The sequence below is a fragment of the Zonotrichia leucophrys genome, chromosome 3 (assembly GCF_028769735.1).
Source record: "Zonotrichia leucophrys gambelii isolate GWCS_2022_RI chromosome 3, RI_Zleu_2.0, whole genome shotgun sequence".
NCBI classification, from domain to species: Eukaryota; Metazoa; Chordata; class Aves; order Passeriformes; family Passerellidae; genus Zonotrichia; species Zonotrichia leucophrys.
In genome coordinates, this window is record NC_088172.1 from 80,821,121 (window position 1) to 80,846,172 (window position 25,052).

At 37.5% G+C, this 25,052-nt stretch overlaps 2 protein-coding genes across 7 annotated transcripts in view; both read right to left on the minus strand.

Annotated features, from left to right (window-relative positions):
* Positions 1-522: 522 nt before the first annotated feature.
* Positions 523-18,186, minus strand: DYNC2LI1 (dynein cytoplasmic 2 light intermediate chain 1). 3 transcript variants are annotated; one of them, XM_064708985.1, is made up of 13 exons: positions 18,016-18,186; positions 17,085-17,211; positions 16,650-16,684; positions 16,198-16,267; positions 16,027-16,115; positions 13,769-13,955; positions 11,246-11,314; positions 9,850-9,927; positions 8,227-8,303; positions 7,803-7,873; positions 7,211-7,308; positions 5,952-6,044; positions 523-1,108 (listed from the first exon to the last, which is right to left on the minus strand). In XM_064708985.1, the coding sequence occupies exons 1-13, from the start codon at positions 18,027-18,029 to the stop codon at positions 1,043-1,045; spliced, it is 1,074 nt and encodes a 357-aa protein (XP_064565055.1). In that variant the 5' UTR covers positions 18,030-18,186; the 3' UTR covers positions 523-1,042. The 3 variants fall into 3 exon arrangements, with proteins under 3 accessions (XP_064565055.1, XP_064565054.1, XP_064565053.1); XM_064708984.1 differs by lacking the exon at positions 18,016-18,186 and adding an exon at positions 17,582-17,688 and having other exon boundaries at positions 914-1,108; XM_064708983.1 differs by lacking the exon at positions 523-1,108 and adding an exon at positions 5,349-5,487 and having other exon boundaries at positions 18,016-18,168.
* Positions 18,187-20,885: 2,699 nt separating this feature from the next.
* Positions 20,886-25,052, minus strand: part of PLEKHH2 (pleckstrin homology, MyTH4 and FERM domain containing H2) — a 57,374-nt gene continuing 53,207 nt past the window's right edge. For 3 of the 4 annotated variants that reach the window (XM_064708986.1, XM_064708989.1, XM_064708988.1), the window contains one exon: positions 22,506-23,960. In XM_064708986.1, the coding sequence (XP_064565056.1) occupies positions 23,778-23,960 (183 nt within the window). In that variant the 3' untranslated portion in view covers positions 22,506-23,777. Of the gene's footprint in view, positions 20,903-22,505; positions 23,961-25,052 lie in introns of those variants that run through there. The other variant, XM_064708987.1, reaches the window with a different exon arrangement.

Here is a 25,052-nt window from a genome sequence, read left to right on the forward strand (position 1 = left end):
CACTTAAATGTATTTTTCTAGTATCTTTATGTAAAATATTCTGAGACATAAATGTTGTATTCAGAAAAACATCTGGTGAACGAATATGTTAAAAATAACAAATAGCTTTAAATAGCTGGAAGGATACCAGGTTAGTCTGTCTCTCCCATTTTGATGAGCATGTAGGGTTGATCTGGTTTGCCAAGGGACTGTTCAGACATTCACTCTCTGACAAGTCTGAGCTCTCAGGAGACACCTCTGGCTTTAATCTGGATTGGCTTGGGTATTCTCAGAACACTCAGTGCATCTCACACTAGTGAGGTGTGCATGGGCAAAATCCCATTCCTGCTGAAGGCTGAATGTGAATCAATAATTCTCTCAGCACTAACCAAGTATCTGTCAAATTAATTAGACTGACTTCCTAGCATTTGAATATGTGACAGAAACATCCATCTTCTAAACTGTGGGACATTATACATTGCAAGAAGTAAGTCCTGCATTAAACTGTATGATTCTGTGATAGAGAGAATGCACACTTCTGAATTCAGGTCAGAGAAGGTTTTAACTCCACTTTATTCTGCCAGTTTTAGGGGTTTTTTATTAATTCAAATATAGCAAACAATTATGAAAGTATTTCTTAAGCTTTGGTTTTGAACTACAAAAAGATGCCTAACACACTACACAATTTCATATTCTGGGTGTGAAAACTTGTTTATATTTAAATATATGCTTAGGGTAGAAGTATTCAAAAGTAAATCAAATAATGTGTTATAAATTAGGTTGAACTGACTAATGTCAGTCTTCATATACAAACCCACCTGAGAGCAATCTAGAATTCCTTTGTCCCCACTTTTTAAAACTCTTTGCCAGTGCCAAGATAAATTAATTTGGACTGAGTGAATAAACAGCTCCTTTTATAAAAATAACAGGAATGCTCAATAAGTACCAACTTCATAGTTTGATATTATATAGTTTCAACTGCATCAGATGAAATTGCTAATGTAATATAAAAATTATAAAAATAGCTTTGTAAATGGTGTTAAACCGAAGACAGAGCAGTTCATCAATCAGAGTCAAAATCCATTTCTTTCCAGGATTTAGAGGCATTTCTTTTGTATTGTTCAAGTTCCTAGAAAGAAACATATATACATGTTAAGCTAATTTTCTCATTACTAAAAGTCTCCAGAAACTTCATGTATTTATTTGGCAAATGTATGTATGTACAAACACTTTTCACTGCAGAGAAGGTGTAGTATATTTCTGTATTTAACAAAATTATCCTAAAAGTGCTATGAATTTTGCCACAATTGCTGTCATGTAGGGAGCAACATTTTGCTGTACTTTAGATCAGCAGAGTACTAGCATGACCTCATGTCAGTCAACTGGGAGCACTGAAGCTTATAACAGGAATTTCTAGCACCATTACAAACAACAGTTTCCTCTGCTGAATTTTATGTACGGGTGTGTACTGTCTGGAGTCATTTCTAAAGATTTTTTTCAGCAAAAAATCTTCATGCTAGCATTATGCTTCGATTGTTCTGTGGGTGCAAGCGTAGGGGGCAGAGATCAGATTTACAAAGAAAAACAATTGCAATTTAAATGTGCTTTCAATGTGATCTGAATGCTTTAAACGTTATTAGTGCTAGCAACTTATCACAGATATCTCAACATTGGTATAAAGTGGGCTTACATTTTTTTTTAAACCTTAATGCTTCTGTACTTCTGTGTTTCTGTAAATTCTTCATCTGTCAAATGGGGAAGATCACACCTAATCTCATAAAGGGATTGGGAAGAAAGACTTAACTGATGTTTGTGAGGCACTCAGATAAGATAACATTACCACACACTCTCAGAGAAAAAAAAAATTAATACTTTTATGTTCATTGAAGTGTCTGAATGGCAGGTTGAAAAATAAGGTACATAAAGAATAAGGATGATGAAAAGAAATACTGAACAATTGAATTGAGACATCAGCAAAATAGTACATGATCATGTAATTAAAGACAATACTACAATGTCTACAAACAAGAAGGAAAAATTAAGATTGTAGGAAAAGCCTTAATTGTTGCATTTCCTCTGTTCTGAGTGACTGATATGGCTTCAACTTTCCTTTTCATGCAGTTTCTTACTGGAAGTGCCCTCAATCTGGAACATGGTGAAAGCAACCAAGTACTGAAACATTCATTAAAAGTCTTAAGGACAAAAACTTTGGTAGAAAATTTAATAACAGTGCTCTAATGATGCTCTTTAATTTGGTTTAAAAATGAAGTCTTTTTTACCCATTTGGACATGCTTTCATGGGAAAACAAGAAAGCTTGTTCTTGGCAGCTAAGTAAATATTCTAAATAACTTCTTCTTTTACGAAGACTAGCATGTGTCCTCCTGTGGAGGAAATGAAAGGTGATACTGCTCTGTTATGCAGATGAAGGTAGGGGCCTGTTATATTTGTGGGACCAAGGCCTCATGGCACAGTATGAAATCTTCTGTTTTGTGGAATGAGACTGAAATGGTCTCCTGAAGTTCAGCAATATGATCATGGCAGCAAAGTATGCTGAAAGAATCTGGCTCTCAGTCTGTTGGCCAGCACAGTCCTCATGTCAGCTGCAGATCTGCAGCTGTTGGCTGGGAGTTGATTAGGTTGCTGCAATTTTAGGGGAAATGCAACTATTCTTCCTTGTGAGATGCAGAATCTTCTTGTGTTTATGACTTTTTAAAGTCGTAACAGTTAGTTAAGACTTAACAGTTAATCTCTGTTCATTAAGATCTGCTTCCATGACTTGCTAGCTGACACCAAATGGCACCAGGCATGTCCTTTTTTCACGTCACCTCATGGCATGAGGCTTCAGCTAGAGCTGGCAGCAATCCCTGAAGTAATAGCTCTGTGTAACAAGGCCCAGTCACTGTGAACTTTGGCACTGCCATCATTTCCGAAGCACATGAGCAGGAGGCTCTCCAGGTCACTGAGCTCAAGGCTGAGCTTTATCTGTTGCATCAATGAATGCAGCTGCAGTCAAATGTCCAGATCAAAAAGTCCAAGCACCTATTTTGAGCATTAGCAGTGAAGGCATATCAGGAAACAAAGAAAAACCTTCAAAAAGACACCTTAGAGTAAGTCTGCTACTTACATCTGTGGCAGAAAGCATTTCTAAAGGAAAGAGAACAGACATTCCCATGTGCCAGGCTCTCACTGCTACAAACACTTAGAAGGAACTAAGGAACAAGACTTTCATGCTCCCCATAGGTGCTCACTGATGCAGGTGTAGACATGTAGCTCTAATCAGAAACATTATTTTAAAAGTTCTCACTCTTATTCAGGTTATGTGTGTACCAAAAACCAAATTAAGGTGACCTGAAAGCATCAAAAGCCAAAAAGCTAATGGGGAATGGATGGAGGATGACAAGTTTGCCATGTGGTTTATGTATGAAGAATTGACCAAAACCTAGACATTGAAGGCCTAATAACTATGCAGAATTTTTTTTTTTTTTTTGAATCTTGAAAGCCCTGCAAAACCCACAAAATTCCAGTAATTCCTGGAGAAAATCTGCTAGTTAAGAATTACATTAGAGATATAACTTTCAAAAGGGTCCCTGGGGCTGAGTTCTCTCTCAGAGCTTAACTACAGGGAATGAAAAGCAGCAAACAATTCCAACAGCACTATTTAATATAAACCTGTGCTATGTATGTCTGTGGGGCAAGAACTAGGAAAAGAATTGTGAAGAGACATAGTTGAGAAAGAGAGATGTGCTCCATCTTGAAGGAAGGCACAGTGAGGAAAAGACAGCCTCAGAGGGCTTTCCAGAGCCAAAATGTTAAGAAAGAAATGTTAAGAAAGAAAGAAATGTCATAGTTAACTCTGAAAATATTAAGGAGCCAAAATAAGCTGGTCTGAAAGAAAACAGTTATGTCAGAATGCTCTAAACTTCTATAGCCAAACAGCATCTCAGATAAATGCTGGCTAACAGTACCTTGGAGTCAGCCAGGGACTTGCTTGATTGTTTTTTTTAAAACTGTTTTCTTATTTTATACTCAAGAATTCGAATTCAATCTTTTACTCTGCTAGAATGCAAGCAAATCCTTCAATCAAAATTACAAAGTTGGAAATGATTTATTTAAACTTTGTATTATTGCCACAGTTATCTCTAAATCTGTTATGGCATTATCGAGCAGTCCTGATGACGACTGAGTCAGTCAGCTATTGCTGGTTCTTCTATCAGATGCAGTGACAGGGGCTGTGTTTGGTTTTGCTTCCCTTGCTGGTTTTGTGCTTTTTTTTATTTTGAAGCTTATCTTTGAGATAAATAAGCAAATAGGCAATCATCTGTCGTCCAAAGTAACATTAATTAACTGAAAGTAACCCAGAAAAATGATAACATGAAACCATTCACTGGCATCACATGATACTTCTTATTTTGCATTAGGTCCCATGACTTCATTAGCAACACCTTGCATATTGACCATCTTAAAATACTGGTCCTCCTATGCAGTGGGTACCATGAGACACTATAAAGAATGTCAGGCACATGAGGAATTTAAAAGGTTGCTTAAAAAATAGGATTTTTGTGCTGCTTTCCAATGAACTGGAAAACTGAAGGACACTTCAAGAAACATTGCAACTAGAAAGTTCTTTTCTTTTAGATATGTATTTCTAGCTTGGTGCAATTCAAATTCTTAGTATAAAACATTTTAATAATGTGCAAATAATCTTGTAAAAATTAAACTTCCTGATAAAAACTTAGGAAATAACTGCAGATAACAGAAGTAATTTTCTCTTTAATGCTCAAATTACTTGTAGTAGTCCAACAAAAAGAAGCTATAATGGTTTGCAATGCCCTTGAACAGATTAAGATTCTAAAAGCCTGTCTCTTTTATTTAAAAACAGAAAATTAATAATTTCCTGTATGATTTAATCAATACATACCAGTATCTTCTTTTGCAACACATTATTATGTAAAAATAACAAACCTAGTACACTATATAGTTATTTTGAGATGTGTAGCTATACTGAGTACGTTTGTATTATAAATTCCAAAAGCAGTGTGCTTTACAAATGTTAATGATTTCTAGGACTGCTCTTGATGTGACAGAAATTCAGAACTGATACCTACATTAACAGGATATTGCAGGTAATGTGCAGGTTCAAAGGCTGCAGGGGATTTTTGAAATTGCTTTATTCTTTGGATAAATCTTGGTTTGATTTTAGCAGACCATACCTATGAACATACCCATACTGATGAAAACTGTTCTGTACAGTGCTGCTACTCAGCTGATGTTATATACTGCTGGCTGGGAGGCAATCATTTCACCTTCACCTAGTCTGCCACAGAATTTTTCTATAAAATTAATTCCTCACTAATCTAGAGAAAGGCAGAAACACTTCAGAATTTTTAAGAAAAAATAGAAGACCCTTTCCCCATTAAAGGTCTTTCCTGGAATTCAGGGGTTAAGCCACTTGTCATCACTCTGTGGAACAATTCCATTCACTCCATTTAAGATAAAATGTCCATAGCCTGCAAATTCAAGTTAGAAATGTTATCATCTCAGTACCTTTCCAGTTTAAATAAGTTTTGAAGGAGAAAGACAGAAGAGTCCCCACCACAGACCTTGATATTGCGTCCTATACTTTGTTAGTCAACACTCAAATGAGAGTTCAGAGTGAAGAAATGAGGAAATTACATCAAGAAGGCTTCAAAGTTTATTTTAGTGAGTTAATTTTAAAGTACAGTTTGAGGGAAAATTTGAATTATAATTTCTAAAAAAACTCAGAGCCAAAACTTTGAGATCTAACAATGGTCTACTGGCTTAGTATCTAACAATGGGGAAAAAAACCTCACAGCCGACTCCTAAGCTGAAATCTAAAGCTGAAATTATTTAAGGCCAAAAAGGGGAGGTATGAGTATATACTATTAGTTCAGCACTGCTGGTGGTTCTGGAACACCAGACTGTGAACAGCATTTAGAGAATTACCACACACCTGATTTTTCTGAGCTCTCATGACATCAACTTCATACTCAGCATATTGACTATCCTGTGCAGGGTCCTTGGTATCTTGTAAATCAGAGAAACTCTAAAAGGAGAAAAGACAAAACCCCAAATGATACAATTTATCTTCTTTTAATAAGAAAAAGCCACACTATAGAAATAAAAGTATTTGCTTTTAATACCAATATATTAAAAGCTTGCATTTATGGAACAATTTTGTGCTACAGGACACAGATTAGTTAAAAAATACCTGTCAGTAAAATGAAGAAAAAAATAAAAGCACAGCTAGATTCTAAAGGGCAGAAAATATTCTTATGTGGTGGCTGGTTATTATTCTTGGGCATCAAAATAAAATATCCTTCCTGGCCCATAATGTTAGGGCACAGTTGAGGTTGTCCTTGATAAACTATTTAATACTCATTATTAGAATTCAGTTCTGGTTATCAGAAGCATTACTTTAATAGCTGAGAAACTGATTGCTGTCTTTGCCAAATATCTGCATTTTCATTTCCTAGCCTTGAGTAAACTACAACTTGAATTCCAAAGACGCAAACACACTAATAGTAAGAAAAACTATCACATGAGGAGGGGTTTTTAAATGCTGTCCTGCACATTTCTCCTTCATCATATCAAATGGAAAGTAGCAAGAAGGCAATAATACCAGTGATGGAATAAAATAAAGCAGAATTCTACTTCCTAGGTGAGGCAATGGAAAATGAGGGTTACAATGCATAAAAATAGCTTCAAAGTTTAAAGCCTCCTGTGGAACCAAAATAGGAGACTGTGAATCTCTTTGGCAAATGTTTAAATCTTTAGACTGATACACTGATGAACAACCATGGAGCTTGCCAGATGAGAAGTGTACTCATTTCTCCAGCTGCTTCAGGGGGAGTTCAGGGGGTACTTGGAGGGGTGGGTGCAGGAGGAGATGTTTGTTGTGTTTTTAAAGGCTATGAGGAAAAATAACATGAAAACTAGCACTTCTCTATAGCTTCTAAGAAGTTTAGTCTTTATCTTGTTGGAACATTTTATACTGAGAACAGCATCTTTCATAATTTCTAAATGTAGGAAGGTGACTGAAGATGTAGGAGCACTACTACATACAAGCCTTTATCTTTTAAAAATGTATTAAAGAGAACTGCTAAGTGAGACTAAAATTCCAGTCAGTGCACTTGAAAGACAGCAAGGAGCAGGGTTATTGCTGCTGTTCTGTGAGAAAAGCAGCTGTAAGCCTGGCATATCCATTCCTACCTTGGGAGGAAATGTTTTCTCAAATACTTTTTTCCATAGTTCCAAAGGCGTGTTGGCACGCATCTTTCCAAGATCACTGTCAGAGGCAGGTGGTGGTCCTGGGGATCACAGCACACATAAGACAAGTATGTTGTCATAACAACATAAATCACAGAATAATTTTGCATAATGAACCATCTGATTTGGTATTTTACCTTCTACACTGAAAAGCTGCAACAAGTTTGAAAAAAACCATTGATCTCCTACCATGAAATGGGCTGAAAGGTTTTGTATATTTTTCAAACATTCTTTGAAAAAAACATTGATCTCCTACCATGAAATGGGTTGAGATGTTTTGTATATTTTATTTTCTTTCAGATCTAAGCTTATTGGTATACTTTAATATTTTACATAGTCCAGAACTACCTAACAAACCTGCACAAATAATTCTCAGTAATATACCGAATCATGATTTAAAAATCTAGAAGCTATTTCCTTCAGTAATCTCTTAAAACTGATACTGATGTGCTGTAATTTATCTATTTGCTTAAAATGTTTTTCATGTTTTTTTAAAAGAATGAAGCAACAAACGACGAATAGGAAATGTTCTAACCTATTTGACTCATGGAATCCAGGCCTGCTGGTATAAAGAGAGGTTTGCTGGGATCCACTGATACAGACTTGCTAAACAGAAAAAAAGAAAATGTATCAAGTGACCATTTAGCAATCAACAAAAAAACCCCAAGATTATTCTAGACAAGACTAGAGTCTTACTGGGATTTGCATATAAATCATGTAAATAAAATAATGCTCAATTCCAGTGGCAACCTCATTTTTCATTTATCAGTCTGAGATCAAAACTAAGGAGTTATCACTGTTCGTAGCAGAGATAGGCAGATAAGTCACAGAAGTCCAAGTCCATGAGCAAAATTCTTTCAGAGATAATACTTTAAAAAAAAGTTATTATGATTAAAATGTTTTTATTAAGTAATTTTATGTTCTGAGCAAGACATTTAATAGTTGAACAATAACGTTACCTTTTATCGTAGCCAAATGCCAAGTGGTTGATAAGAGCACGGGCTTTCAGCAGGAGAGCCTCAGATTTACTGGTAAACTAAATGAATCAGAAAACAAAATATACATTAGGAACTCCCATCATGGGGAGGTATGCTGCACTTTGCCATCTACAAAGAGGACAGAGGCTTTCTAATTAATACCTGACCCCAATAAATTTGGTATATGTTCACTGAATAGACTAGAGTAAAAATCTCACATTCCCTTTCAAAAACATCAATGTATTTGTTACTAGATATTAAGAAAGATTAAAAAGTAGAATAAATAAAGATTAAAGAATAATTTTTAAAATACTGATTCAAAACTTTTGAAATATGCACATTACGAGACAAAGTTCTTTTCCCCAAGACTGAGGTAAGATTTTAAATTGCATTAAATATTATCCAGAATACCATAAACGGTTAGAAATGTAATTAATAACTATACAATTGTCATAAAAACAGCTTAAAAGTGGCAGAATGGTACAGATTTATCAGAAAGCAATTTTCAGAATATATTCTCAAACAATTTCTTGTCTAAGGGCTTCTTCTTGTCTAAGGGCTTTTGTATCCAAACAGATTCATGTCTTTGAGAAAGAAGTCAGATCTGTGCTGTGAGAAATTAGGTTTCTCCCTCTCACTTCAATGACAATCAGGATTAAGCAGACAAAGAGATTTATATTCTATTTTTTAATTACAATAATGCTTAAATACTAAAAAAACTCCAACCAAGACAGTTGTACTCTCAGTTAACAAAAGACAAATTCATGTGTCAGAGCGAAAAAAGCTTTACGTGGATGCAAAAGGACATGCTGGGATTATAAGTATTCAAAGTAAACATAAGTTGTTTTGATAATCCCTAAGCTACTATTAAATATTATTTATTACATAAATGATGGTTGATACAATTAGACCCATCTTCTGATGCACAGTAAATCCAAGATGCAGTGTTTTTGGACTGTGAATCCCAGCATGCATGTTTCTGAGAGAATGTTTAGTTTGTCAGAGAATGATCTGACAAACTAAAATAAATACTTCATCGTTCTCATGTTGACATCTTTCTACCCACTTTTGTAAGGAAGCTCCTGTCCTTCTTCAAGAAGGACAGTATAGTAATCTGTATAACAGATTACTCCCCTAAGTGTAGTAACCTGTTATACATAAACTACTGTGAAAATGAGCCAATGATTTTAAACCTACAAAAGCTCTGTCACTTGATGTAAGTTCATGCTTCTACCAAAAGGCTCAGTTCCCTAATTCAATCTAAGGCAATCACTTTTGCCCATTCTCCTTTCTGGTACCAAAAAAAGAATTGCCCAGGATGCAGTAAACTCAATGCAGGAACCAAGGTGGCTAACAGGTACCTGTTTTCATTCAGTGTTTGTTGATACTGGGAATTGTGTAGTTTGTTTGCTCACAAGGCACGTCCATCCATCCCTGCCAGTACAGTGACTTGTTCAACAGATAGCCTCGTGAAGAAAGCTACTGTAAAACCAATGAAATCCCATTTCCTCTAGGAGTTTTATAGTACTATTTTAAAAATTATTGTTTTGTAAAAAAAATATTGTTCATCTTGTCTATTCTTAAGTAGAAAGTGAAAATGCATACCACTAATGAGGCTCCATAATAATGTGAAACAAATCGAAGTGTCTTGCTTATTATTTTCCTCATTTCAGAGTCAAACTCCTGAAAAAGTTGAGAGTGGAACATAGATGTAAGAAAAAAACCCAAAATACTACAGTTAAAACTTTTCTTTTTTTTATATAAACTGCAGTGCACTTAAGCTACAATATATAAGGCTTTCAGCTGTCAGCATAATTATATCTTAAGACAGAATCAGTAACAGCCTACTCTAAAAAGAAATGTCACAATTTCTCTTTGTTTCTTTTTTACAGATGAAGCCTAATTCAGGCAATATGTTAGTCCAGGAAAAGTTTTTAAATTGAGAATGCACATTTAATTTTCAATTTATTTGTTTGATATTGTTTTAAATTTTTACCAGTAGAAATACTGCCTAGTAGAAGAGTAAGATTTTTTTTTTCTTTTTGTGAAAATATTTAAGTAAATCTTTGGGTATATGCTATCTAAATTCTAATACCTGCAAGATTTGAAAGGTGCATCCAAGTACCTTTTCACCCATGTGTTTCATCTAAGATCATACAGATGGCATCCCCTGGATCAAATGGGTGAAAACTTGGTCCCAGTGATGCCTGCAGGAGTCAATCCCAAAGGAATCAGGCTGGCATTCTGTCCTTATTACATGAGAACCATTTAAGGGGGTCGTGGCTCAGCATAAAGAGAAGGCAAGTCCCTTATTAATAAAGAATTCAGTAACTCAGAGAGCCAGCCAGGTATCCAGTGCACTGTGTAGCCATCCAGAGAAGCACAGGCTGCCAGCACAGCTGCTACAAATCAAATATACAGTCCTGGCTTCTCATGATCAAGTGCAGTGAGTATGCATTTGTTAGGGATTTTTATGGCCTGGGAGACAATCCAGCAGTACTATGACATTTCTTTCCTGTCCTCCATAAAAAATGCAATTTCTCACTTGTCTCTAGAAACTTAGGAAGTACTTTAAAAGAAGCTCCAGACTGAAGCTGCCTCCAAAAAAAAAATCTGATCAGCTGACTTGAGATACACCCCTCTTTCACTGCCATAAACTTACAGCTGCTGTCACAAGGGACATGTGGAGCTGGATTTCTCTCATTATAAAAGGAAATCATCCATGTGGTGTTTTCTTGTTGAGACACAAGTTGCTGCAGACCAAAAAGGGAAGCATTTTCTACATACATTTCAAAAATCATCAGTTTGGGGGTGTTTTGTGAAGGAATGACAGTAGGATTTCCTTAATGCTGTTGGATGGAAAGATTTTTTTTTTTGTGGTGGAAGACTGGCTGTCCACACTTTAGTTCAAAAGATTACTATTATATTAGTAAAATTTTAGTATATAGAATATTTACTGAGAATAATTTAATTATTAAAAAGGTACTTAAGTATTACTTACATGAAAAATATCATATTTGCTTCCAATTATCACCAAGGGTATTGGAAAAGGGTCAACTAATGCACTGTCCTGTTAAAAAGATATAGGACAGTTAAGCTCTGGAAACAAACTGTAAAAGATTGCAACTGTTAAAGCAACTGAAAGAGGTTAAAATAAATTCACAGAACACAACGTTTTCCAAACCTTAAGGTAGAGGAGTTAACTTTATTGCAATATCCATATTATATTCTACCATTTTCCCATTTTCTTCCTAAATGGTCAGGAAGTAATCCCTCTGAGCAGTTAGAACACTCAGTGGAATAAATGGGCTTTTACACTATATATTACATTATTAGATGGGAAAGGAAGAGAGGAAAAACCTCATGTATTCATAGAACACCTGCCTGGCTGGATTAGAAGAACTGGCTTTTTGACACATTCACATTCTTTGGATAAAATCTAAAAGAATGCGGACAAAATCTCAAGAAAAATAAATTGAATTATTTGCTTGTGTCACACATTTGCCCTGTCCACATCATGTTTTCCAAACACACAAACAATATTTAATGAGAATTTCAAATGTTTGATATCAGCACAAAGAAGAAACATCATGCAACAATCTTGAAATGTGAATCAGTATCAATGGAGGAAAACAGGTCTAAAAGTGACAGCTTATGTGCTGAATAGCTAATGTGGGATAAAATTTTAATAAGTGAATTCCAAGAATTCTCAAGTGATCTGGAAGGGTTTGCTGTAGTCCATATGAAATGAGGCAATCCCCTTGTGTGTTCAGGCAAATATTGATTCAAGCTGCTGTGGCTGCAGCAGTGCAGGAAAGATGAGCTGTGGCAGAGGCTGCTCCAGCTGCTCCCTCCTAACCCAGGTATTTCACAGACAGGTTAAATGACAGAATGTTGACAGAGGCTGCACATACTGAAAATCCTCTGCTTGGAGAGGAGAAATAGCTTCACTCATACATTGTCAAGTAAAAAGCTTTAAGCAAAACTATCACAACTTAAAAAGAGTATATAGAATATAAAATGAAAAAAAGAGTTTTCATTTCATAACTAAGAAGAAAAATTTGGGATAACATCAGAAACCTTAAACTTAAAACTAGTATAGTGAACCCTATTCATGTTTTGACTGTGGAATTTATGTTTGACTATGGAGTAGTTTAGATGCATTCAGCCTTTCTAAACAGGGTCTGCAATTGACATGTTTTATCATCATAGCAAGTAATTCTTTAGCCAGGCCGATGAAATATATCTTAATCCTTAAAAATATAAATATTTCATTGATTCCTCTTTATAATAAAAATATGTTTAGCCATTGAAAGGCACATAAAGATCTCCATAAGATATAATTTAATTTGACTATAAATGATAGTATTTTCTTCTAATAAACTGACACAATTTTTCTTTGAACAATGATTAAAGTAAGAAGAGAACCAAATGGTAATGTAATATTTTATTTGCATTATCGATGTTTTTGATAATGGAAGATAAACAAATTTGAGTTCAGAAGGTACAACTGTGTTTCCTACAGTGCAAGAATAACAAGTTTTCTTAACAAATAATAGCATTATTATTTTTCTTTATTGCAATAAGCTTGCAATTTTCTGATATGTAGAACCCTATATGAAACTAGACACTGTGGTCATAATTTATTGCCATTTATTTGTGCATGTAGGTGTTATCTTTTTGTGAATTACCTTCTCTAAAAGTAAAAACCAAAATAATCCCAATATCAAACCCCATACGCTAAATCTACGGAGTGCTGCATATGTTGCTTTCTCATCCATTTTAAGTCACTTTTAAATTTCTGAGCTCTACAAGCACTTGCTGTGTTGAAGCATTTTATAGAAGTTACAGTAACTAGATTTACATGCCAGGTCTTTGAATTGTTGAATACTTATTTATGCATTATATACACACAACATTTGCAGAGGTTTAACGCACAATGACTTTTCCTTTCTATTGCGCATAATCTAGTTTAGCTTTTCCAGAGATTTAGTTAGCAATTATGTTTAAAGGACTGATGTTAACAGTTCTGAAACTTTATAATTTAATTAGTTGTCAGATTATCAAAAGGCATTGAGTTTGTGATAGACATTTAAATAAATGCAAAGTATATAGTCATGTTGATGGCTGTTATAACTATATTCTTTTCTTAAATTTGTACCTTCAGCTAGTCTCTTGCTAGATGACTTTTGTACATTCTAGTTTTCATCTTCATTTTTAAAAGATGAGGGGGAAAAAAAAGCAAACTGCTACTCTAAAACTATTTCTTTTGATTGGTGTAACATGCCATAACAATCACATTAGATATCTAACAAAAAGATATAAGAAACCTTCTTTCCTTGTTTCTGCTCTTATTGAATTTTTATTAAATTGCTATAATTTTCCAGTGAACAGGTTCATCTACATCAAATGGATTTTCAGTCATGCATAAAAATCTAAAAGAGTTGTTTATGATTTTCTAAAGCATTATCTTTAACTGTATAAAGGCCTGTGACATCTGGAGAAAATATTAGAAGTAACTTACAGGGTGATCCCTCTGCAGATTGTTCCACATTCTCTGTTTAATTTCAGCAGCTACTTCAGGGTTTGTCTTTTCTAGTTTGGTTACAATTTTGTTCACATGGTTCCTGGTGACCTGCAGAAGGCTCTCCATAGTGGTCCAGAGTTCATTAGGTTTGGAGAGATCCAACACCAGAACTACAGCAAATGACCTGTGAAATAGGCATTATTTGGTCACATATTTAGCACATGAGGCAGTCAGCGTTTTCATACAAAACCACACCTGCACTGCAAATGTGAACATCTACCTGCTGAGATGGAATAAATGTGAGAGCAAAGCAAGATGGCTTTTAGGGATATTCTGCACTCTGAAGAAACCTTTCCCTTGGCTCTTGTTCAGAGTTATTATTTTGAAAACTTTCAATAAGGCATTGTTTTGGGGACTGTCTTCAAACAGTAAAATATGCAAATCAGCCCTGTAGCTCCCTCCTGTATGACTGAGGATTTCTGCTGTTATGTATCCCTGCCATCTCCTAAATCTCCAACCCCAGACCAAGCAGTGTTGGCCAATGGCTAGGATCTTTCCCAACTATTACCTGTATTCCCTGTAGACCTGGGAAATTTCCCTACTTTCATTATTCTTTTCTAGTATGAAATGAAGAAAACCTCGTTAAGGACAATATTCTGTGTCATGGACTGTGACAGCTTGTTGGAACCTTGAATGGATGCCTGAGAAAAGTCATCTGAAAGATAAAAGAGTACTCATGACATCCTTAGCTACTACCAGACTTTTAAAGGTGGATTGTTGATGGGAAATCTTTTACATCTGAAGTCCTCTCTTTCTAAAACCCTGCCTCCCAAAACACCAGCTGCATTTAAGTGCACCTGTGAAGGTCATTGCAAATGCAGTAATCTGAATAGCTGCCATCGTTCTATCTCATTCTAACCTGACTTGAAAAAGGGGATTCCAGACCAGAGTGGTATTACAAAAGCTACAAATCCAACTAAATGTTCAATTTCATTTTAAAATGCTGTGGGAAAGAAAAATCTGGTGAAAAATCTCTTGATATAGATATACTTTGTCTCTTGAAACTAGATATACTTTATGGAACTTTTAAATAAGCAAATTGCTTGAGTACAATGATGAGCAAATCAGCAGAATGCACTTATATTTTTTGAAGTAGTGGAATTTTTTCTGGCATGTTAAAATATTGCCTTGTGAACAGAAGTGAATTGTTCTTACAGAACATTTCTATCCCAGCAAAGAATCTTAAGATTCTCCACATCAGAAAATTCCTTATCAGTAAAAAAGGAAGCAAAGACTGATGGAGGTAGAACTCAATTAATTTAATTTAGTCAGGGGTTGGAAAGTTATACTTAATTTTTTCTCTCCCAAGCTCTTCTAGAGACAAAGAGCTTAACATGCCATAAGTGTTTTATTTTTATTCTGTCTTATCTCAGCAAATAATGGCATTATCTCAGTAGTCAAAACAGAAGCAAATATACCTGATAAAAATGATATCCCTCCTTTTTCTTCCCCACAGAAGTTAAGGCTCAATACCAATGAAATAAAGCAATACATCATAATGCAAAGCTCATCTTTTGATCCTTTTCTCCCCTTTCAACTCCCATCTTCCTTAATAAAAAAATATAAAAAGCACCCCCCATCACCTTGTAATTTCCTCATGCATTTTTTCATGCATTTCTTCTTATGCTATCCATTATTTTAATGAAATTATTTAAAGTACATTCTCTTAATTTGATCAAAAATTTTGTTTCCTTTTGTTTTCAAATAATTTCAGTAGCTCTGGTTCCTCCTGGAAACATCATCTCTCTGTTGGGAAATGACTTTTGCATTAAGAGGTCATATTCCAAAAATCCAGAGACTTTTTTGTCACAGTTTTTGGCCTTGTTTTTCACCCTAAAATATCAGTCACAGAAAGATCATCTATGTGTGCACATGGAAGTAGGAAGCAAGATTTTATTTTTCATATGTCCCCAATCTGTTGTTTTGCTCTTCACTGAGGATAAAGATATTATGTCTTATCTTTTCCTGTATTTCTTGTTCTGTCTACTTCAGACCAACTTATTTCCTCCATGTTTTGTTGAGCTTACTTAGAACTTACTTAGGAGATGAAGCATGAAAAGGAAGACCAAAGCAAAGCACAGTGGTATCACAGTGATTACACTCTGAAAGAGGTATTCACAAAAAAAAAGGTCTAGAGATTACTAATGTTTGAAGGAAAGCTCAAATAACTCTGGAATTGTAATATTTACACTTACCTTATGTTGTGGACAGTGATTGGTATTCGAATGAGTTCCACTAATGAGGTTCCACCACCTAATTCCCAAAAATGAGCTACATCTTTAGGCTGCAAAAGAGTTTCTTTATGTTATTTTCAGGTGTGTATATGTGTATTTATAAAGATATGGTAAGTTATACTTTATACTCACTGTATTATGTCTCCTTGCTCTTCTGCCAAAAGTATATTCCAAGGCTAATGTTGGCTTTGGAGACTCTTCCCTAAAGGAAAAGTAACTGAGTTTTGTCAAGATCTTCTAAAGAAAGGAAGTTAATTCTATGGTTACTGAATTGTATTTATCAGTCAGTGCAGAATTTGGCTTAGAGACAGCAGTACAGAGAAGACACACTTTTAGACAGGAGGTGTCAGGTACTGAAGACAGGAGAAGCAGCAGCACCAGCCCAAAGAAATGAGTCATTTCAGCTAAGACTGGAGAAGGACTGAAAGGATCACCTGAGAGGTTATTATGGAGGGAAATAAGTTCGTTCCTAAGTGCTCAACCAGTCACAGAACACATCTGCATACATGCATTATGAATTATCACACAATATGACTGGTTTTTAATCTACAGCTGAAAACTGCGTTAAAATATTTAACACATACCTCTCAAGGCATCTCAGTATGATAGTGGTCTTTCCCTGGAAATTAAAAACAAAGAGGAACTCTACTGTACTGTCTTTAAAGCATGAAGTTGTATCACTAAGTCAAATTCATTTAACATTCCAATAATAAAGTAGCAGAAAACTGCAAATGCATGTAACTGCTTGCAGCCTTACAGTGGAAACTCAAGTCCAATTTTCAATCAGAATCTAGTTACTCTACCATTATTTTAAGGATAAACTAATAGACATGACAAATATAGTAATAGGAACACTGTACTTAAAACAGACATTATTGATCAATTAGACCTCTGCAGAATGAGACCATGAGGTATTATGTCTTTAAAATTAAGTGAACTTTAACATCTGAAAATATGAGATGTTTTCCCTGACACAAATAATGTTTGAAAAGTGTAGAATTGTACAGTATTTAGATTACCCCATTTTTGTTTCCCATAAATAATATTGATTTTTCCCAAACTTCCCCTGGCTTGACATCATCATCATCATCATCAGGATTTTCTCTCTTCTCCACTTCAGCTATAGCAAGATCCCATAAAGTATCACTAATTGGAAGAAAACAAAGCAAGAAAAGAATAATTAGAGAAAACACACACCTTAGGCCCTAATTCCTGAAAACATCTAAATTAAGGTTATTGTGCTGTAGATGATTATTATAATTTCACATCTGCTCTCTGCTTGTCGAAATACTTCTAACCAAACCAGCTGAGGTGACATTCCTCCATAACCCCAGCAGCCACCTGTGGCACGTACTTAGCACGTACCCGCTGTACAGCGGGAGGCTTTGCCTGGAGTACATTTAATCACAGAATCACAAAATCAATTAGGTTGGAAAAGACCCCTGAGATCATATAGTCTGGCCTGTGACCGAACACCACCAGAACAAGTGCCACGTCCAGGCTTTCCTTAAAGCACCTCCAGGGACGGTCACTGCAGCTCCTCCCCGGGCAGCCCACTGTGGTACCGAGACTCCATTAGGAGCCTGTGGCGTGCCGGGCTTTCCGAGGAGCCTGCGGCAGCCGCCGGCCTCTGGGGCCGGGCAGGGCTCGGGAAAGCTCCGGCCCTGCGCTCGGTGTGCCGGAGAGCTGCTGCCCCCCGTGCTCAGGGCCGCCCGCGGTCCCCTGCAGACCCCGGCTGTGCGCGGTCCCTCACAGAAGCAAGCGGGCAAGGGCCAAGCGTGCCCCGCCTGCCCTCGGCCCCGCTCTCTTTAGGGGTAGAGGCTGGAACGGCCCGTTTTAGCACTCCTGCCCTCCCTCCCGCTTCCAGGCTGTCCTCCCCGGCCGCCGGCCCCTTCCCCCAGGGCAGCGGGAGCGATCCATGGTCTCCAGCTCGGGCACGGCTCCCGGTACCTGGCCTTGGGCATCGCTGCGTGGGCCGCGGGCCCGGCTGCCCGTGGCCATGGGAACGGCGCGGGGCACGCCGGGAGCTGTAGTTCCGCGGGCTCGGCCCTCACAGGGAGGGGCCGTGGGGCGGCTCCGCCCGGGTCTCGCCCGGTGCCCGCATCGTGGGACCCACTGCTGCCGCTGTGTTCGGGGTTCCCAAGCACCGTCCCCGTGCGAGGGCGCTCCGGGGATCTCTGCTGTAGCCGCTCTTGAGAGGGGACAAAATACTGCAGCTGTGCAGGGAGCCAGGAATAAGTAAACAACACCTCCGGGAGTCTGATTTGACCTCGGCTCCTGATAAACTCATGGTCCGTAGTGAGCTTTGTTACCGGCGGGGGGACTGAAACGAGGCCTCAGTAGTTCCCGCTCCCTGTGAACTGCTGTGTAACACACTGTAAGTGTAGTTATTACACAAAAATTATTGTGTAATTATTTTATTGTCCAGCGGAGGGCAACGAGGGTGGGTGAGGGACTGGAGCATCTCTCCTAGGAGGAAAGGCTGAGGGAGCTGGGCCTGCTCAGCCTCGGGAAGACGCGACTGAGGGAACATCACCAATGTCTGTCAGTGTGTGCAGGGAGGTGTCAGAGATGAGCCAGGCTCTGTCAGTGCTGCTGAGCAAAAGGACAAGAGGCCATGGGCAGAAACTGATGCACAGAAGTTCCACCTGAACATGAGGAAGAACTTCTTTACTGTGCAAGTGACTGAGCACTGGAACTGATTGTGCAGAGGGGTTGTGGAGTGTCCCTCACCGGAGTGATCCAGGAACGAACTGGACACAATCCTGAGCCCTGTGCTCTGGGATGGCCTTGCTTGAGCAGGGAGGTTGGAGCAGACGACTAACCCTTCCAACCTGACCCATTCTGGGTTTCTGTGACTTTGTAGTTACTATGGGAATACAAAGTAAGACACTGTAACAAACAGGGGCTGGATTATTTCACATAAGATTATCAAAAATCAAATCCAAAAAGGGTGGGCTTGGATTAGAAAGTAGGATTTAAAGAGTGCAGTAGAACAGGAGGATGACCTTGAGTATGAAATGGGCATGGGATGTAGGTGAACCCAACAAGTTTAAAGTGTCCTTTAGAGAAGTCCAAAATCCAAGACTGAATTACAGCTCTCTTCTGTAGCTGAGGAGCTGCTTTGTATCTTGGGAGTGGAGACAGAAAAACCTGACTGAAATCATTCAGTTACCTGTTTGATCAAAGCCAGGAAAATGGCCTCATTCATAATGATTAACTCAGATTTAATTTTAACTGTTCCTTCTTCCTTACCCAAAGAAGGCTGAGTATCCTAACACTGACCCTAAGTAATCTTCATTCTTTAAATAAGATTTTTTTTTCTATATTTAGCTTACATAATCACTCAGTTTCAGTTCCAGAATCCTTTATATAGCTATTTTGGTTGTTTTTAATTACTTCAAGGTTTTTGCGTGCAAACTATCAGGAATTTGCTACCCTCCTATGGAAACCATGGTCTTACAAATTAAAATCCAGAAAGAAACTTAATTTTGTAGTGTTATACAGTGCAGATCATGCTGATGTCTGTCTAAGTGCATTTCTTTCATCAATTTCAGTTCAACAGAACACTTCTGGTATCTTGGTATATATGTGAAGCCAGTGCTGATCTGTAATCAGCATCTAGAGGTAGCAAAATCCCTGGACAAAGCTGCCCTTGCTCTGCCAAAGACAGCAAAACCACGGTAGGAATTGCTCCTGGCACTGTGACCTATGCAGGCATTACTGCAATGATGAGAGTATAAAAAGCAAAGTGTTTTTACAGTGATTTATCACTGTCAGAGGTGGCACATCTGGAAGATGCTGCAGTACAGATCTGAGCACAGTAAAAGTGTGTACAGTTAGTAAATGCACTGAAACCCAATCTGGAATTTAAACTGGAGTTTTCAGTATTTTATATTTCAACTTTCTGTGCTTCTTTTGCTCTAATAAACTTTAAACGATACCCAAAACAACACACACACAAAACTTTCCCCCCTAATTCAGTATTACTGAGTTACTTATAATCTTAGTTAAAATTAACTCAGACTAATGGATTGTACTAAGCTGTATGGACTATTAAAGCTCTACCTAAAGCTTAAGTGGTGCATTCCTTTACACAAGAATGGTTTTCTTCCTTCAGAAACCATTAAAACCTAGGAAAACTGACAAGGAACTTCAACACCAAATACCTAGCAGCCTTCTTCCATAGGGAAATATATGCTTTTATTTCAAATTTAAATAAAATTTAAATATAAAATAACAAAACCCATAATTAAAACCTTAAAGCTTTATCCTTTGCCTGGTGTGCTACAGGAGTAAATGGGGCTTGCTTGTTCTAGAAATCAGCTGTTCTCTTGCTAACACTGCTGCTCAAAAAGTGACAAGGCAAAGTGAAGTTCAAGTAATATATTAATTTACATTGCATTCCAAATAGTCTTCTCAAAACAATGTGATTGTTTATCCAGACATTTGCCAGTGATTTTTCAGTCACTGTCAAGCTCAGATTCATTGATCATTTACATGGATTGTTGATTCTGACCACTAACTCAGAGCAAGCATGAAAGATATTCTAAAGTTCATGGTAGAAGGTGAAGCCTCCTTGCATGTGCTAACATATGGATCCCATCCTGCCCATATTTTTACAACCTAGGTTCTGCAAGCTTTGAGCAAAGGAAGTTTTCCAGCCACAGTCCCAGAAGCTGCTGCTCACTGACAGCTCCCACAGACTCATCACTGCTGAGGTGAGACAGGTCAGGTTCTACCCTGCTTTAGTCATGGATTAGGTAGCACAGTAGGAATTTCTCTGGAGCATGACTTCAGGTTAAGGCTGAGCTCTGGGTCACTCAGGAGGCTTGGGCTGGTGGGGAAAGCAGAACAGATTATCTGCTTGGACTGAGAAATTTTCAGCCTTGCTGTCTTGCATTGTGGGGCATTCTTTAAGTAGCTCTGGAGCTTGATTGCTGTGGAGCAAGGCCCTGAGGTTTGCAGAGCTGTGTTTGGGAGTGTGCTTGCACACCGTGAAAGGGATTCCACCTGCTGACCCTGTTACCTTGCAGGGAAGTGTCTGCTGGGGTTACTGTCACTACAGAAGCCTCACTCTTGCTGATCAAACTGCAAGCAGCTCCATTGTTTAACACAGGGCTGTCACAGTAACTGTGAGTGCATTTATTTCATAATATAACACAGCATTTCTGGTCATGTGACTGTGTAGGATTAATGGTGACCTATAATGAGCAGTCAGTGAGTCTGGAAAGTCATGCCAAAAAAGGGATCTAATGCATGAATTGCTTCTGATTACAATCATGTAGGGACATACTGCAGCAGCAAGAGCTCAACAGAAAAAAGCAAAGCAGTGTTTACAGAGTTTCCTACCCAAAGGCAGGCAGGAAGGTCACACTCTGCTCATAGACTGTACAGGGCTTTATAAAACAGCTGTTTGTAATGTTGTTAATGAAATCTCCAAATGTGCACATCAGCTGTTTGTGTTATCATGTTGTTCAAAATTCAACAAAGAGTTTTAAAACTACATTATCAAGCTCACTAGCAAAATGCTCCACTTTTTTTCCCTTCTAATAACAGAAGGTGATTCTGCCACATTCATTTGAAACTGGACAATTAGGAAAGACTACTAGTTGGAGTATTCCAGGTTATCATAATTTCATTACTTTTTTGTTTTTGATTAAATTGAAGTTTTTAATCATATTTGAGAAGCTTTATACTGTAACCTAACTGATACAGTAACATGTTTGTATTTGTAAACACCTTTATCCCCTCAAATCTGAAAGTTAATCATTCTGCTGATTGCAAGGGGGTGTTAATTCCTAAATGAATTTCACCATGGGATCTGTATCACTTCCCATGGGGTGCAACACAAGAAGTAATGCCATTGTTCTCTTGAGGCTCCCAAGATGCTTCCCTGGATGATGGCAGGGCCTGGCTGCCTGGGAGGAGGCAAAACCTCCTGCTGCTGGCCCTGCCTCATGGAGAGAGAAGGGTCTGGTGCCCCAACCAGCACCAAAGGGTGGAAGGTACCAGGAAGCCCTTTCCACCTTGCAGAAGTGAATGCATCTGGATACAGCATGTGAGTTGTTTGTTGTGATTTTCCAGAGGAAGCACTGGCTCATGCATTCATCCCGTGGTGCTTGAGTTCTGTGCACTTCAGTAGCTGTGGCAGGACTTTGGGAGCTTTCTAAAGAAAACCAGCTTGCCAGTCTGCCTTTCCCCCTTTTAAGACCATGTTCTCTTCATGGCCTGTATCTCCCTTCCAATCTATTTTATTTCTTTAGGAGGATACTGTATCCCCTGCTTTTAACAGAGGGCAAAAAGCTGAAAATATCTCTCAGTATGAGCATTTGAAATGTTTAGAGAACATAAACCAGAGATTTTTCATTGTGAAATTACTTCAGTTTAAGTAATAATCAAACAAAAATTAATGAGGACTGGGTGTAAGGGATTAATGATCCATGATCATTAACATGAGCTAAAGTGGAAACTGTAAAATGTCCATGAATCAGTGATTTATGTTTGAGTACCTTCTTCATAGTTGTACCTAAATTATCTATGAGAGAATGGTGCTGATCCATTCTGGTGGTTTATTTGTATTGGAACAAAAAGAGGACTGGAAGAAAAACCATGGATGTAATTTCTATACATTTGACCTATGCAGCACTGAGGCTTGCACCTGAAAAAGGCAACTGGAAAATGCTCCTAGGTCCAAGAGTGCAGATGCAGCATCACTCTTCAGTGTGCAAGAACATTATATTTGTATTAGAACAGGAAAGGTATAGATACAAATTAAAAACAAGAAGTAAATATTATTCAGACTCAATGTATATACATTATACATATTGTACACAGATTTTAGGTCTCCAAGTTTACTCACAACATTTTATGTCAACGGTTTTCTGTGTTGTTCTTGTCTTTTGAATTGTGAGTCATTCTTGGCATCTGTATTATATTATTATTGGATTAAAGGAGAAATTAGGTACAGGGTGTTGTTTAACAGAACTGTACTAAATAAAGTGTCTGTCCAGTTTAGATTCTTTTCAAAAGGCTGGAGCAGAGAAGGTTTATTTAGAAATTTACCAGACCAAGGCAAAAATTTGCCAAGTATAGCAGCTGTATAACAAAGGCTAGAGTGTATCATGAGAACACTCTTTAAATTTGTAATAGTTACATGATGTGCTTATGTGTTTGTTGGTTTTTTTTTCAAAGGAGAAACAATTATACACAATTTGTTCCTTTTAGTCCCATGATACTTGAATTGCAAATAAGAATGGTGCTGGAAGTGAAAAGTATTTTGTATTTGATTGCTTTTCTAAACAAAAATTCCTTTTCAAAATGAAAGCTATAAAACTGGTCTAATTTTGAAAAATAAGAGATGAAGAGCTGAAGACAGTTTGGTCCCTGAGAATATATCTGTAAAACTGTAAAATCTATACAGTTTTTTCCAATGACACCTTTCTCCATCATTACAAACAGAAGTATTTTTCTGAGCTGCAGGCACAAGCAACCCCCAGTCAATCCTAACCCTTAAACTGACTCATCTTTCCAGTTCAGGCCAGAGCTTTAATTTAAGGGCTACTCCTCTTATATGCAACTGCAGGAATGTAAACCTGTCCACCTTGCTTTTGTTTATGGAGCTGCTTATGCTCTACCTCTTGTACCTCAGAAGGTTTTCAGTCCATGTAGAAACCCTCTAACAAGGGTTATTACCATGACACATAATCCTTTCATAACAAAGTGGGACATTTAGTTGGTCTGTTGATTGCAGGAAGTGGCTGGCTCCCCATCTCCTTGAGTTTCTGTCCACTTTGGGGTGCCAGTAATGCTGGAGCAGAGAGGTGATGAGCAACTCCTTTCAGCTGATGAAAGTTGTTAATGTAGCTGGCAATCAGTAGAGTGATCTCAAGAATCTATAACAGGAACACACAAAACTCTTTGAAAAATACAGTGATGTGTTTTGACTGCTGAAAAAATAGCTAACTTTTTAGCAAGTGACAATCACCATCAACTGGATAAGTACTTGTACTTTAACAAATTAATGATGGGGGGAGAGGAGATAACTAATAAAGCTTTTTTTATTGCTCCTTTAAATAATGTAATGTTATTCCCATGAGGAATCAAAGATACTTTGTCTTCCACAGTCTTAAATGATTCAGAGATGACTTATTTAATTTTGAGAGAGATGTTAAGTCCAAAAGATGACACCCAGAGAAGTTTTGCCAGAGAGCTCAGAGAACTCAAGATGCAGGGAAGATGAAGGGAATAAAGACTTTGGGGAGGTTTTTATCATATTTTCTCTTTGTATCCCACACAAACCTTGCTGAGATACTGAGCAAGTTGCCCAGAGAAGCTGTGGATGCCCCATCCATGGAAGTGTTCAAGGCCAGCTTGGATGGGGCTCTGAGGAACCTGGTCTAGTGGAAGCCGTCCCTGCACAGGGCAGGGGGGTCAGAGCTAGGTGATTTCAAGGTCCTTTCCAACCCAAACCATTCTGTGATTCTGTAAGAGCACAATCTGAGGGAAACTTCAACATATGTATTTTACTATGCTTATTTGTATGAAGAATCATGTTTTGAACCCAATTCATATGTGGAATTTTGTATTATTTCATAAATTTGTTCAAACTAACAGCAAAACCTTTGGGTTTGGGGTTTTTTTCTTTTAATATAGTCAGTCTTCCCAGTAAAGGAGAGAACCTAGATTTTAAAAGCAGGACTTCTTTTTCTTTTAACCAAAAGGAAAAATATCCTAGGATTTCTAAGAAGTGACTGGTATTTCAGATGTTGTGTTTTACAATTTCACTGTAGATCCCAAATGTACTTTTTGAAAAATCATCTCTGGCGCTGATTAGGCAAACAGAGTAGGTTTTAGGTACTGCATGTAATTTCTGTCCTTATCAGCCTTCTTTGTCCTTCTGTGAAAACTCTGGAATGTTACAGACAGGGACATGAAAAGAACAGGAACACATCAGTACTGTCACAGTTAGCCCTGACATTACTAAT